The sequence below is a fragment of the Manacus candei genome, unplaced genomic scaffold (assembly GCF_025592945.1).
Source record: "Manacus candei isolate 608988 ecotype Guabito, Panama unplaced genomic scaffold, ASM2559294v1 h1tg000056l, whole genome shotgun sequence".
NCBI classification, from domain to species: domain Eukaryota; kingdom Metazoa; phylum Chordata; class Aves; order Passeriformes; family Pipridae; genus Manacus; species Manacus candei.
In genome coordinates this window covers 11091401-11107050 of record NW_026138104.1, presented here as the reverse complement: position 1 = coordinate 11107050, position 15650 = coordinate 11091401, and the positions used below count along the sequence as shown (strand labels likewise).

At 37.3% G+C, this 15650-nt stretch overlaps 1 protein-coding gene across 12 annotated transcripts in view; it reads left to right on the top strand.

The window, feature by feature from the left end:
* Window positions 1–15650, top strand: part of PARD3 (par-3 family cell polarity regulator) — a 451505-nt gene that overhangs the window by 423773 nt on the left and 12082 nt on the right. For all 12 annotated transcript variants that reach the window (XM_051802292.1, XM_051802291.1, XM_051802289.1 and 9 more), the window contains one exon: window positions 12434–12554. In XM_051802292.1, coding sequence (XP_051658252.1) covers window positions 12434–12554 — 121 coding nt within the window. The remainder of the gene's footprint in view (window positions 1–12433; window positions 12555–15650) is intronic.

Below are 15650 nucleotides of genomic sequence, written 5' to 3'. Positions count from 1 at the left end.
ATATATTTGTTAAAATTAACATAGTCTTCTATATATGCCTCTCAGACATTTCAGCCTACTTGGTTTTTTGGCTAGTGAAGAATGGTCAATGCCAGTAGAAACAAGTCTGTAATTTACACTAAATGAAACCGGCTTTCCAGTATTGCTTATGGTAATAGCTGCAGTTACTTGGTTGTAATATTTCATTTTATCTTTTGAGAGCATGCAAGAGCATTTTGTAGGTATGTATCAAATTCTTCAGGTTAGCTGGGTTCATAGTTATGCAGGCTCACAGTTCTGTAGCTTAATTTTCTTCTGCTGGCAGAAGTTCCTCTTTGCTGGAAATACCCAGAGGAAACTCTTAAAAAAGATGTGGAGAGCATTGGAATGTCAGGGTACAAGTTAGCCTTCTGTTGCTTGTTTAGTAATTATACATTTTCTGGTGTTGTAACCCTTTTACTGGAGAGTAGTTATGTATGAACTTTAGGTGGACTTACTAGCTATTTCCCCGGAATATAAATTGTTGCCATCAGTTGTTTGAAAAATTCTGTTTTCATCTCAATGTGAGTCTGTGATCCCATCAGTGCCTTCTGAGTCTTCATTCTGCAATAAGAGAGGAAGGAAGGAAAATATCTTAAATAATGAGTAGCAATGGCAATTTTTTCTTTTGGGGAGTTGTTTTTCATAGACATTTGTTTACTGTATAGATCAAATGCTTAGTGTGTCCTTTGACAAGTGCAGTCCATTAAATACTTTATTCATGAACTGGGATCAAGGGATTGTCTCACTTCTAGCCTGCTCTCTGAAATAAGATAGTACAAGCAATTTCTATTAAGTATTATGGTTTAGGAGAGTGAGGGGAAAAGAAGAAATTCTTTAATCTCTTTGATCAGATTTGAATGGCAGAAAAATCTTATGCATTAATGTTTAAAATTAGAGATTTTATCAGCAATCATTTTAGTAAGTAGGACTTGAGCTGCTGTGCTGAATAAACATACTTCTTAGTACATGTAATGTGTTGATTTCCCTGGAGTTGTTCTGTAATTCATTGTAGAGAAAGAATGAAGAACTAGTAAATAACAAAAAGAAGAAACTGAGTGATATAGCTGTAAGTGGACGTGTTCAAATTGGTATGATGTGCATTTTTCTGGTAGCCCAGGGATAATTTACCAGATCATTTCTATAGCAAAGTGTTTCAGAATCAATCCCTGAATTTCATACCGGTAACAAGAAGCTTAGAACTGAAAATTATTCATTATTTCTTCCCCTGAAACTTTAATCAGATCTTCAGATACCCATAAATTCTCAAAGCTGGATTCAATGAGTCTAGACAGGTTGCTACCAGTTAAAGCTCAAGCCCAGCATTGCATTTTAGAGCTCTGTATGGGAAATGGCATTGCTGCTCTTTAGTTAGAATCACATATGTAGCAATTTCCATTTCAGTGAAGCTTATGAATTAGAAATCTCACTTTTTTAATAGCGTTCAGGAAATAATTTCTGGTTTCTATACAGGGACTCGTGAAGCGAGTGCACGTCAGACACTCCAACGGCAGCAGAAGGTTCTGGTTTGCAGCAGCGTTTTTGCTGCTGGGCCTTCTGCCTCAAGTGTCTGAAATAGAATTACAGTACAATTTATTAAATTTATTACCATGCTGTAGAAGAAAAGGCATTTTCATGTTTTTATGATCTAAGGGTCTGTACCATGTGACTAATCTGTTATATTTTGGGATATCTGGCCACTGCAAGTTTGAGCGTCAGTAATGTGCACTACGCAGCCATGCTTAATGTCTGCAGAACTTTTTTTCTTTTTAGCACTTGCCACTTGGACTGAAATCTTTCTAATTAAAGATGTCAGAATAAAGCAGTATCTTAGAAATACAAATGAAACTAGGTAATGATGACAAAATAAAGTGATATCAGTTTGGATATATTTTAGCATGATGTCAAAACACATTGTCATCAAAATCCCCAGAGACGCCATTATAGTGTCAAAATGAAACGTTATCAACCTAAGACTACAAGAATAACAACGTGAAATAATACTATTGTAACTTTGTAATGTAATGCCAATATCATGCAAAATAAATTTGATGTACTAAGTGGGATTATTATATATGTTTCATTTCTTTCAGTTTACTAAAAAGCATATGGCAATTATGTTACTCAAGAAAACGCTATAGCATTTGCATAGCATTTGCTGAAGTAATGTAAAAGTTGAGATACAAATTAGCCATACTGAGGAGATCTTAACCAACAAGTGGTTATGTTGCAGTCCTTGTCTTGTCTCAGGCACGGCTATACACTTCTGTATGTTTCAGAAACTAAAAAATTTAGGCATTTATTTCCATAAAGGAGAATTACAAACAGTAATATAGTGTACTCTGTAAAGAACCCTTAAAATTATAGTAAAGTAAATGGGAACTTATAATTGTATAAACTTTATACAGGATGTTAAAGAAGGCTAGTGCCCATTTGTGGTTATGTGAATGCAAACACAGAGAGGCTGAGAGACTTAGGCTCATTCTAGTGAGTTTTTCTGCCAAAACATTAAACTGTTGCGTTATATTGCTATGCTTGTTGAGCACCTTCTGCCAGGCATTCCTAGCACCAGACTTTCTTAGGATGATTCATTTTTCACGTACCTTGAGCCCAAGTTAGCCACCTAGAGTGGGATTCATCTGCCCTAATATAGTTGTCTAAAGCTATCCTGAGCTACTCCCTCTACTGTTCTTTCTCAGTGAAGAAAAGTAATGAGCTCTTGAGAGAATAATTGCATCCAAAGACAGGTGCTGTGAATTGCCCTCTGGAGTAACTCATTTCTCTGTCTTTCCCTTAGAAGGGGTCTAGATGAGTAGTTTTAACTACACGCCTGCCTTTTAAATTATTAAAATTGGTTGAGATAAATCCCGCCTTACCTTCTCCTGGTAAATAAATTAGCTTTTCTATAGTCTTTATCAGGTTAATTGTCTTGGTTAAATACTGAAGTGGTGTTACAAGTAAATGTTATATTTCTTCTGCAATCAGAGAAATACATGCTTTTGAGTTTCTGGAATGTGCAGTTGGGCTGAGACTAAGCAGCCCAACAGCAGTAAATATTAGAATTGAGGATTTCTAATCTGGTTTTTCAAAGCATAGCAAGACCCTCAGCAATTACTGAGCATCCTGCACAGTACCTCTGAAAAAGGTACTGGGGAAAAGACATTTTTAACATTTCCAAGAGGAAAAATAAGTGAAATAACTTGAAAATATCTTAAGTAGTAAAAGTTGAGTTCCAACTAACTCACTAAATAACCAAGTGAATTTTTGGATAAAAGGTAGTTGCTAGTTTTTCTGTCCTTATCTGGAATTGATTATTTTTTTGACTATGACTGTAATTTTATGGCAATTTCCAGTTTTAAAGTTAATCACGACACTGTAGTGGTAAAGCATGATTAAAACATTTATTTATTAAAATCTTCATCTTTGAGATAAAATGCTGAAAGGATTTATCCAGAAATCAGTTGTTTTGCAAAATATCATACTAAGTTGGGTTTTTTATCTCCATATGCATATAATATTTAATTAAAAAGTCTTAATTAGTTTTTGTGCTAATCAGTATAAATCTTAGTGATCAACTTCTTAAGAAGGCAACAGTCATGTGAATTTAGGCACCAATTCAAGTAATCAATCTTAGCTTTGATTTTGTTTTTTTCTTGGTTGAGTCATATTGTATGCAAAGGCAGTGAATGATGAAATGCTTAACAGTAAGGTCAGATTTAAAGTTTTATTTAGAGGTTGCAAATAATTCAGTGTGAAAAATAAGACAAGGATCCCACATTTCTCTATGTTTTATATAGAATTTCTGATCTAGTACTGATGCTCCTATCAAAGAGGCTCTCCTTAAGCTTCAGATTTTGGAAACTGTGTCAGGCTTTGACCTTGCCTTGGTATCCTTAGGCCAAGTCATTTTTGTTTGTTTGTTTTTGATGGACAACTTCTCATTTTGTACATGGAAATTAGCCTATAGTTAAAATAAGATATAATGTAAAATCAATCAAAATATTATTTGGAAATTTATAATGCAATAGCCCCCCTGTCAAAGTACAGAAACAGTTATAATTATGTTAGCAGCTGGTAAGGACAGTGGAAGGGATGTGAACTTGGTGTAATGTATTATCTTTTTTAATGTTCAGGCATTTTAAAGAGATGTTTTAGTCCATATATCAGTGTTTGTCTGGCGATGTACAGCTTGATACTGGAGTTTAATTAATACTTTAAAATAAGATGTCATTTTTATTGAAAGCAAGTGTTCACTAGAGTCAGAAACATTCTATTTTGTTTTGCTAGTTGCAACACCCTGGTACTTGTTTGCTCAGTGTTTTCTGTGATTATAGCGAAATAAAACAACGTCAAATGTTTTAAGGGTTTCCAGTATAACTTATGTCAAGGAATTAAGCAAGACCTAAGTACTTTTAAAGAAGTGGGGTTTTGCATTGTAAGACTGCTAAATTTCACCATTTACAAATATAGTGTAACAGTGCGCTATTTGAATAACTTTTTTTTCCAATCTTTTCTCAAATTCAAAAATTTGAAACATTAGAATAATTTGAATATCACTTTTGATGCATCCTGCAAATCAAATGGTGCAATGAGGATCTTATTTTTTCTCTCTGTTTTAATTTTGCTAGACTCCTCCCATGAAAAGACACATGCTTTTTCTCCACTCCATTGTTGGCTACAGTTGGGCTCTGAAGCAGATTTTATGGTTTAAAACATAATGTCAGCACAGAGCAAAAGCTGAGCAGAAGCTGAGTCGTGCAAGGTGTGCTGGAATGAGCTGGGTTATACTTACATCACAACATTCACACCTCACAGGTGGTGCTGGCTACAGACAGATGTTCCTTCTTGGAGATCTCTGCTGTGCTTTGAGAAGTGACTGCTCTCTAGCTGATTCTTGCTGCCCCTCTGCTGAAGAATTCTGCCCCCGTGTCTCCTCCAGAGAGCAGAGCAGAGGGAGCTCTCACTAAGCAGTTTCTAGCAAAGCAGCTGGATTAGCTTAAACTGAAACAAAGGCTGACATGGCCTGAAGCCTGCTAGGGATCTTCCAGATGATCCCTTCTGCTGGCACAGGAATGGCCAGCTAGGTCCAGGAGAGGATTTCTTCTCTGTGGTCTTTGTTAAATGTCTTTGTATTACTGTGCCAGGCAATCCTCACATTGACACAAAATGCCTAATTGTGGATGTTCATCAGACCTAAAAGCATTGGAGCCACCATTGTCTGTTCCAGTTAGGATAGAAAGATTCTTAGCAGGTCAGAGCCCATTTCACCCCACCTGACTTTGAATTAATTTTGTATTTAATTTAGAATCAAAAAAGCAAATTCCTCCATTGCTTGATCACTGGTATTTTTTCCTTTTTTATTTTTTTTCTTTCCTGATTGATTAAATCTTTCCATGTGTACTTCTGTTATTTCTTTAACACCTTCATGAGAAATCCACAGTGAGATATTTTGTATTTTTTTTTAGGTTACATGTGGTGTTCTCTTTTTTCTTTTCCTGTTTTTTTTTTGTTGTTCCCTGACTCAGAAAATGCAATACCCTATGACAACAGCTGTAACAAGTTGTGTGTGGCTGAAAATTGACTTGGCTTATACCTGTAAAATCTAACAGTTCTAAAGTAAGGCATAGACTCTGTGATAACCCAGTAGCTGAGTATCTGTTTTCAGATGTTTATAGCAAGCTCCTAAAATCTCTGCTTTTCCTTTTAGTAGAAGAATTCCACTGAAAAGTAAGACTGGATTTCTGTCTCCGGTGTGCAGGCTCTGACAGGCTAATAAGGAAGAGTGATGGTGGCAATAAAAAGGGTCTTGGGTGCATTCTTCAGATTTCACTGGTTGTAAAATGATGGCCCTGCTACAGAAGGGCCACAGAGGGACTCAAAGTGAAATCTAGCCTGGAAAGTTTGAAGAGACTGTTGTGGTGAAGTGACCTCCCCATCAGCTCCACCTCTTCACGTTGTTTATGGCCATCACATCAGAAGCGAGTGCTGAGTTTAGAGCATTCAAGGTTACCTTTTTAACCCAGAGAAGAGAGGTGTATCTTCTTAATTTTTAGTTATTTACTCTGTTGAAATAGTGTAAAATGATCATCCAAACACAATGTCAAAATCTGAAAATTAATTTTATTCACTGAAGAAAGCGAGTGCATTTGGGGACTTATGTAACTTCTTTATGGTATTGCAGTTGATAACTACCACTGAGAAAGTAAACTGGAATGACATAAAAATTCCCAATGAGTTGATTTCACATGCATACATATTGACATAAATCCTAAAGTTTAAATCCTGTTTTGATGGAATTACTATGCTGAAGTATGAAGGTATGTGTACAGGTAACATGTTATATCTTGCTTGTCACATTAAGCCAATCCCTGAATTTAACTGCCTTTCAAATCTACAGACTTTAAAGGATATATAATGCTCCTTGTTCATTTAGCAAATACAAAATGGCAAGAGAGGATGATTTTTATAACCTTGTGAACAGTAGAAATAAGCCAAGATTGAAAGAGATCTGGGGAAAAAAAAATTCAGATAGGATGCATACCCTTCAGCATGCAAGAAGCTGCCCTTGTTAGAAACTAACTTTGCATGCATAATTAATTTGAGCAGCACATTCCATTTCTTACAACTAGAAGAGAAATTGAATTCAGGTGTTTGGTGAACATATGGGGGATTTACTGTGAATTTATGACCTGTGGTTTGAGTGTAAAAACCCAAGATACTAGCTGATAAAACTTAATGAAGCTTGTGCAGAGAAGCTATTTTTATTTGGAGTTTTGTAATTGATACATTTTTTTGTTTTTTTAACACCTCTCCCCTACCTTTTTATGCCTTATTCTCAATAAATTCTTTGACACTTAAGAAAAACAAAAGTAGTGTGGGATAAGCCTTTCTATGCCTCTTTCCAGGATGCAACCCTGTTACAGGTACATTTGTAGTCTAACAAATTTGATCTGTTGCTCAGCTCATTTTTTTTCTCAGACTGACTATAGCAATTTGGTAATCATGCAACAGCTCTTTTCTACAGCGCCTGCCATCCATGGTTGCTCCTGTTTGTGTGCCATGTCTATATGTGTTAATATCCATGTGTTCATGAAAAATCCATTCCCTGATGTCTCAGAGAAGGACCATATGTGGGGCACACTGGAAGGAGAGGACCAGCCAAATTGGTTACACTAATTTAAGCTTGAGGAGTGGTATTTAGATGTCAAAAAATAAACCATAGAACAAAATAATAGGAAAAGACCAACGTGCTCTGGCAAGCTTGTGGCAGGAAGGAGACGGTGCAAACTCTGTTGCTCTTTAGCCCTCATCGGCCCCCTGTGTGTGGGCACAGTCATCTGTGTCACTGATGATTAACAAATCTGTTTAAAGTGAACAAACCAGCAGACTGTGCGTTGGAATATGGTGATAACTTTAAGGCTGGTAAAGGGCATACTTCCATTTTGTTTCATGTCCGTGACTTTTTGAAACAACTTGACAGTTTCTGCTTATTCACCCTCAAGGGCCATCTGAAACAGACAAATCCATCTGCTTGGGCTTAAATGCTGTGGTGAGAGGCTGCTCGAGTTTCAGTAAATGTAGCAGAAGTTTTTATGTTACATTATCACCACTCTGCTTTCTGTTGGGTTGTTTCATCCTGCTCAAGCATTGAAGAAAGGGGCCAATTTTGTAGTGGCTCAATTTGTTCTGAACTTTGGTGAGGATATGTGCTGCCAACTACAGCATGGCCACCAGAGCGAGGACATTGTCAGTCCTCAGCAGAATAGAAATAAACTCTTTAGCTGCTCCTCTCTACGTGTAAATATAGAGGTAGATTCAAATCCAGCTCTTGATTTTTAATGACACAAGTAATCTGGCCAAATGAAAAGGAATTTGTATTATAGAAATGGGTGATAGTTATTTACCAGCTTGAAGCAAATAAGAATCCATCTGTGGTTTATAACTGTTATCCAGAGATCTAAGCAGCTCCTTAGGACAGTGAGGTCCTGGCAGCTCAGATTTCAAGGTGTAAAGAACTCTTGTTTGTTTACTAACCTTTTGGTTATTCCAGTCATGTTGCAACTGCCTGGTGATGTTGTTAAGACCCTTTCCCATGCTTTTTCGGGCCAATAATTTTTTTTCCAAAGCTTCACTCATCCCTGTTCCGTAGCATGTTTGTATCTACTTTATCACACTTGAAAATCTGTCTGTTTTGAAAAGAATACAACTCTGTACATCAATGCATGACATCACACTAAGACATTGCTTAATGATCTGCGACTCTGATGGTCATTGCTGCAACTGTTTGCTTCTGGAAATATGTGACAGCTCTGGCCTATCTAAGCCTTGCTTACAGTTGCATTTTTTAGCCCACACTGGTGGTGATGTGTTTTAAAGCAGCACTCACAAAATAACTGATTGTGAAATGTGCCATCTGCAGATGGAAGGCAATGGGGTGCCAAGTAGAGCTGTGACACAAGAAAGCCCAGCCGCTTTGCAACCCAAGTAAACTTTGGCCCTAAAAGCCTTTCCTCGATTTTTATTTCTTTTAGGAACATTTAATATTGCGAGCACTTTGATAGAAGAGCGTCACTGGCATCTGATGCTAGGAGGTGCTAATTGTCTTCCGTAAATTCACAGGCATTCTGTTATTAAGTAGGCATACGGAAGCACTGTCTGGGCAAGCTGTGGTTACTGTAGAGTTGTAATTCCAGTTTTGCTAAAAAGTTTAAAGCTAGCATAGGTCAAATCTTCAATAAACTTTGGATGGATTTCAAGTTACATTCCTTTCTTCCTGCTAGTAGTCCTGAATTATTTGAGGTGGATCTGCCTTCAGATTTTTGGTTCATTTGAATGGAAGACTCAAACAAAATGTGGTACATTTAAACCCAGCTTTTGAGGACTTGCACCATACATCTGCAAAGGGGAATTTAAGCAACAGGAACACCCGCAGTTGCACCCTAATAGTCTGTTGATATGACCCTACCTCTCTTGGATCAATTAATCCAATAAGTCAAAATTCATTTTGCTTTAGACTGGCTAAGGACACTTCTCACTAGATATAATTTGTTTGGCTCTGTCCCAAGGGATAATGATGTGACTTCCATAAAGAGTTATAGATAGAGCAGAATATCTCAGGACCTGAAGAGGAATGAAGTTAGGTTTGCACTGTTGCCTCCAAAATTTTAATACTAACAATTTCTTATTGTGATTATGATTTTTGCATTTCTCTCCTTTTGGAAGTATTACCTGGAAGTTGAATGAAATATCAAGAGGGTGTACCAAGTGTTCCCTGAGTGCAGGGGGAGTGCAGAGGGAGACATAAAAAACATAGCAAAAAAGCACTGATGATGAAAGTAACTGGATAAAGAGAGGCATGAAAAGAAACAGGAGACAGCATGGCAGGCCAGGACAGAGATGTGCAAACCCTTGCTAGTGAGAAGGTTAGGGCAGATGTAATTTGACCTAGAGAATCAGAATAAGGTTGAAATGAAAATGGAAGCAAGAGGATGCCAATCTGAGATATAGTCTAAACCCTCGATTAATCTTTTAAGAAAAGTATCTTAGCCCCTCCTTAGCTGCTTGCCTTTTCCCTTTTCCTCTTCTAAATGAAAATATGTAATTTTTTTATTATTACAGAATGACTGATTTGAAGTCACTTTCTGTTTCTCCCAGACATTTTGAGCACAAAGAAATTTGAGTGGATACAGAAGTGCCTTTTTCTAATTTTTGCTCTTGCTTTTCTGTGAAATAGTCCTTTTCATAATTCACTTCTTTTGCAATTTTCTAAATTTGGGTCATGTCCCTTGCTTTTCAGATAAAATAGAAATATTGTTAAAAGATTTATCTCTTCTGCCATTATCAAACCTTTAATAACTTTGAATAACTTTTCTTAAATCAGCTTGACTTCTTTTTTTCTTTTCCTTTTTTTTTTTTTTTTTTTGTCATTTGAATAAGTTCTTAGGTCTGGAGACAAGTTAATCATAAATCCCAGGATCCTCCTTGTCCTTTGTTATTCCATCTCTGCAGTGTAAAGAGTGTCAAAGTCATGCCTTTGCTGTTCAGAAAAAGACATGCATTTTGGCTTCATGGCATGGACACTGCATTTGCTTGCTATTCCTCTTTTGATGTAATCGTTTCATTGAATATCTATCACAAAATGTGAAGAAGTCCTCATATCTGTAATAACCTTTCCAACAGCCCATTTTGGGGCTAGTACAGTATGTCTGTTCTGTATAATGCACAGGATTTAGTGCAGTACTTTGGGGGTTTACCTTCTGTTTGCCATTGCATAGCTGCTTCAGTGCCACTTTTGAATTGTAATCCCTTAGAGTTCGAAACAATGTTGATTATGAAAGGCGGATTATTTACCCATTATCTTGACTACGTCAAGGTGTCCATCTACGTTGCTTTTCTAGTAATTTTTGCACTGAAATTCAACAGCATTTCTCTTCGGAACATATATTATTATACCTGAAATACTAATACTTACTGTATTTTGCTACATTTAAGTGCAATTTATTGTGCAGAAAACACTTATCTGTGTAGAAAGCATTGGACTACTTGTTTGTTGGGTTAACAATGCCCGTTTTAAAAACCAACAGACCGTTTAAAAGTCGTTTGTACGTCATGCACTGGATTTTGATGAATCCATTTACAATGTGCAGTGTATAGCAATGCATGGGGAAAAAAAACCAAGGGGCTGCATACTGAAGCTGGGCAGAATTTGACAATAAGGAATAAATTTACATAATATAAAACTGTAAATGGAGATAAGCGCTTTCACAAAATTAAATTGAATTAAGGAAATAAAATTAGCAACACATGTACAACGATGTGGAAATTTTGAAACTACCAGTGTTTCATTTCCACCTGTTCTAAATAAAGCTTTCTTTTAATTGTACTTTTCAAAAGGGTAATTTGCACATAGAAGTTGACTTACTCTACAAATAAAGCATTTCTTAAAGCTCTCATTTGGGGGGGGGGAAGCAAGAAAGAAAACACTTCTCTAAATTCCTTCCTTTTCTTTGCCTTTTGTGTCAACAAAAAAAAATAATCAACCCAAACCTTTTAAAACTTAGCCTTTGCTAGAGCCATACTAGTTTTTCTGTCTGGCCAACCAAGCACTGATAAACTCTATTTAATGGCACTGAAAAGAGTGGGAGGTAACATCTCAAACATCTACAACCTCCAATCCCCTGCACCTACCAGTCCCACAAGACACCGAAAACAGCCACAAAAGGAGTCTAGAAGTGTCTCTTTTTATACGAGAGAAGACACGGGATATAAATTCACTCTGTTTTATTGTACCCTGTGTCCAAGAACAGAAATCTATGGAATTGCTTTCCATTGTCTCTCTGCAGACTCCTCTTTTGAAACAAAGTAATAGCTGTCCATTCTTCATCAGCTCTTTTGAAACAAACAATGAAATGCAGGGCACAAGGAGTCCATAATAAAAGATTAAAATGCTTCTGGTTAGTCTTGATATAACCTATTTGTTTGTCAGGCTTCCTATGATTCCCACATTAACGTGTTTGAAATACAGTGGGGTTGTAGAGGTCAGGTGGGAGCTGCACAGCTGGAGAAACATCAACGCAATTAATAAATATCCATTTCCCCCCTGCTCCCTGAAATAAGCCATTCCTGTGCATTTTTCATTGTGATTTCACATACACCTGGGCTGTGAAGAGTGGATTACCAGACACTGTGAAAAATTGATGGTTTTCAAGGGTTCAAGGTTCTGGGTGTGCTGGTTTGTAGTGGTACCTCAGGGTCTGAGCCCTCCTCAGCCAAGATCTGTGGGGCTGAGGCCAGCACTCCTTTGCTGCCTGGATGCATTCCTGCCTAGGGCACTGTCAAAGGGATTGCTTGCTACTGGCCCCCGAGCCTTTTAATGGTTTCAGACTGATCAATTTAAAAGACTTGTTAAAAACAGAACTAAGGGATGACAGGCTCTTATTGATTGGGGAAAATAACCAAATTTTATATAGGTAGAGCCTTCAGACATTGTAATTAATTTGATGTGAATAAAGATCTGACAGTACTACCTACAGTTTATTGATTAGGGGAAAGTATCTTTCATGTTTACTCAGTAACAGAGATCACTAGGACTTTTAATTTCCCTTTATGTTACATCTGACACTAGTGCATCTATTCCTCTTCATTTCTAAGACTGATATATACTAAAGAGACACCAACAACTTTGGATGATTTTTAGAAATATCCTCATTTGTCTTATCCTTACAACATCAGAAGTTTCTTTATAAGTCAAACAACATTAATAATCTTTTAAAAACTAAATATATTTGTACTAAATGCTTGTAAATTATCTCTGAGTCTGTAGTCCTGCGCTGTAGTAGCAGTCCCATGTTAAGAAGTCTCAGTCACAGGTGGCACTTCTCAAGTGTATTGATCATTTCCATCCTCTTTCTTTTAGCAACAGGTCGACTCCTAACAACCACGACCGGATACAGCGCCTGAGACAAGAGTTTCAGCAAGCAAAGCAAGACGAGGATGTAGAGGACAGGAGACGTACTTACAGTTTTGAGCAGCCGTGGGTAAGTGTGGAGCCTGTCAAATCTGGGAAGGTTGGCTGACTGGTGCTGTTTCTGAGCCGGTTGGGAGCAGACAGAGAGGAAGACAGGGTCCTCTGTCTCCACACTTCTGCCCTTGCTGTTATCCCTGTTTTCAGTTCACTGATGTTTATTTCATTTCTAAACTTCTTCAGCCATCTGTCATGTATGCAGATAGCATTCTTTGCTGTGTGTTTAGACCCTTGACTCTGTGAGTTATTACTTGAATTTTTTTGCCTCAAAGGCGATATCAATTAATCTGGAATTTTCAAGGAAAATCAGAATAAAATGCATACAAACAATAAATAATTTAGAGAGAACGTGTAACCTTGTAAATGGTATTTTCTCTGAAACAATATCAGCATGATTATTTTCATAAAAGGCAGAGCTATGTCTTTTCACAGTAAAAAAGGAGGGATATGCACACTTTACAATAGTAGCCCTTTGCCACTTACATTAGCCGAGACAGTTCTGTATCGAGATATACATCCTAATTGATCATTTAAATCCTGTTCAATCTGATCTAGCAACGTGATACAATTATGTAAATTCACGTGCTTATCTTGTTTAACATAATTGAATGAATCAGCGTTGCCTTTTAATAAATTGCATGTCCTAAATTAGGATCTTTTAAACATGTGACAAATACTCTAATTTTGTTGAAAATTCTATGATAAAGACAGTGAACAACTTGCTTGTGTTCCCAAAAAAGTGGGAACTGTACGATGACAACAGTGGTAACTCTCACAGCTTCCTCCAAAGTGGGTGTAGGTGATGGGTTATTATTACTTAGCATTGAGATGCACACAAGAACGAGGTGGGAAGACACTTAACTGAAGAGCCATCTCTGTGTATGAAGTCACTGAGAACAACCTAGGCAACATACCTAGGTAACATCCTAATGCATATGTCATCTTTGTTTGCCTGTTGTGGTGGATGTGGAAGATGTTTTTTTGTTTTTGTTGGCTCTTTGTGTCCTTGACCATCTTAAACTCACCAACTTGAACCTGTGATATTTTTGACATGCAGCATGGAGAGGAACAAAGGTAAATGTGTCCCTAAATGACTTAATATTGCTTAACATACAGTATCAGGATATGGGCTTCTCTTTCCCCATTTTAGAAAATCTCTAACTTTGTCTGAAAAATTAATATAAACATTTTCTTTATGACCAGAGGTTTTCTATTTAATGTGGGGAAGATATTGTGATAGTCCACTACAGTGATAGTTTACCAGTTTGGGGGTAAATTTGGGCTGTAGTAGAGATACTTTCCACTATGCATATCAACTACTCTTCACTCTCTAAATGAGAGATTTGAGCAACATTCTTGGGAAAACTGTGTATGAGAAAAACTTGCACTCTTGAAGTCTTGGGAACTTACCTACTGAAGGTCATGGGCCAAATTGTTGTATATCTGAATGCCATAGCAACTTTAGACAGTCAAGTTGGCTTTTATTATCATTTCTTGTAGTGAGCAAAGGGAATTATTTGGATGACAGACTGATTACCTTAGGAATGGAATAATTTCCTAAATTGTGGGTCAGAACACTGACCTTTCTTTTTTCTCTTACTCAAACAAATGGGATTTCTCTGTTTACTCCCCTTCTACAGATCATGCAAATGAGCTCAAAGTGACTAATTCAGTTTAATGTATTAATATTAATTCTGGAGCTTATTGTTGCTTTTGTAGGAGCTGCTCTGTTTTTAAATACATAGGTGACCAAATGTTTTATTTTAGATAAGTACTTTAAAAAAAATTGGCCCAGAGTCTTTTTGAATTATAATTTTATTTTTCCATCATGTACTCCAGCCTTTCAAGATCACAATGCCTGGAAAGGATAAAGCAATGATGTCATCCATTTCAGCACTTCATAGCCATTTCAGTGTTAAAGAGCCATAACCTTCTCTCTTAAGGAGTGTGTACTACTTTAACATATTAATCTAAAATGATGGACTTTCTTAAGACACACTCACAAAATAGATCCAGATGTATTATTAAATACCAATGATACAAAAAAATGCAAAAGTGGTTTATAGTATGTATGCAGGAAAATACTTAAATACATACATTGCTGTCTTTTCAATCCATCTGTAAGCTGTTGGTTCCAAACCACAGCAGTGCAAAGTGCACCTGTATGTAGACCATTGTTGAAAAGTGTATTTTCACCTGAGGGAAATGGGTTGTGCAGCCTACATAAACTAAAGAACTTTACATCCAGAGAAACCTCAGAGCCGCATGACAGCAGCCAACTCTGACCTGGTTTGGACAGACAGGAAAAACCCACTCTCTAAAAAGTGTGAGTGATAAGGTGATAAGTGGTTTGTATTTCTCATTAGCAAGATGATGGGAGAGATGAGGATAGGGAACAAAGTGCTGATGTGATGTGGGACTGTTGGTTACTTTAAGGAAATATAAATGAACATGAAGTTTGCAGTGTAAGTAATGGATGCTGATGGAAATCTGGCAGCTCTGAGGATATTCAGAGGAGCTCAGTACCTCAGAAACCCACTAATATATTATCAAAATGATCCTGTGAACCTCTCCAACTCCAAGCCATCCCAGACTATTAATGACCTGTGACACAGAGTACAGTTACCTGTGACAGATACCTTCAGTCTCCTCCGTGGGTTGAAGGCAGATCTCTGTACCATGGAGCACTACATCACACTGGCTCTGTGGCAGCGACACTGGTGCCTGGCCCCTTCCCTTCCTGCGTGTGCCCGTCAGGTGAAGGTCATTTCTCCGTAGATGAGCAGCACAGCCAGACTTTTTGCCTGGCTGTGTTTGCCCTGCCAGTAAACAAAATACTTGACTGCCTGTGAGTGTTCACACTGCATCAGGCAGCTTAACAGACACAAAAAGTGATAGCACTGGAATGAGATGACACCGTCTATTAAACAGCGTAACATTTCTGCTCAAGGCCATTTGAATGACACGCTGTTAGGGTTTAAATAACTGCCTAAATGTTGCAATACTGAGCCGTCTCTGAAATCCAGTGGTTCTACAGTTTTGATTCAAAGCTTTATGGAAAAGATTTTTGCATTTGTTTATTTTAAGATAACTTTCTCAGGCTTTGTAA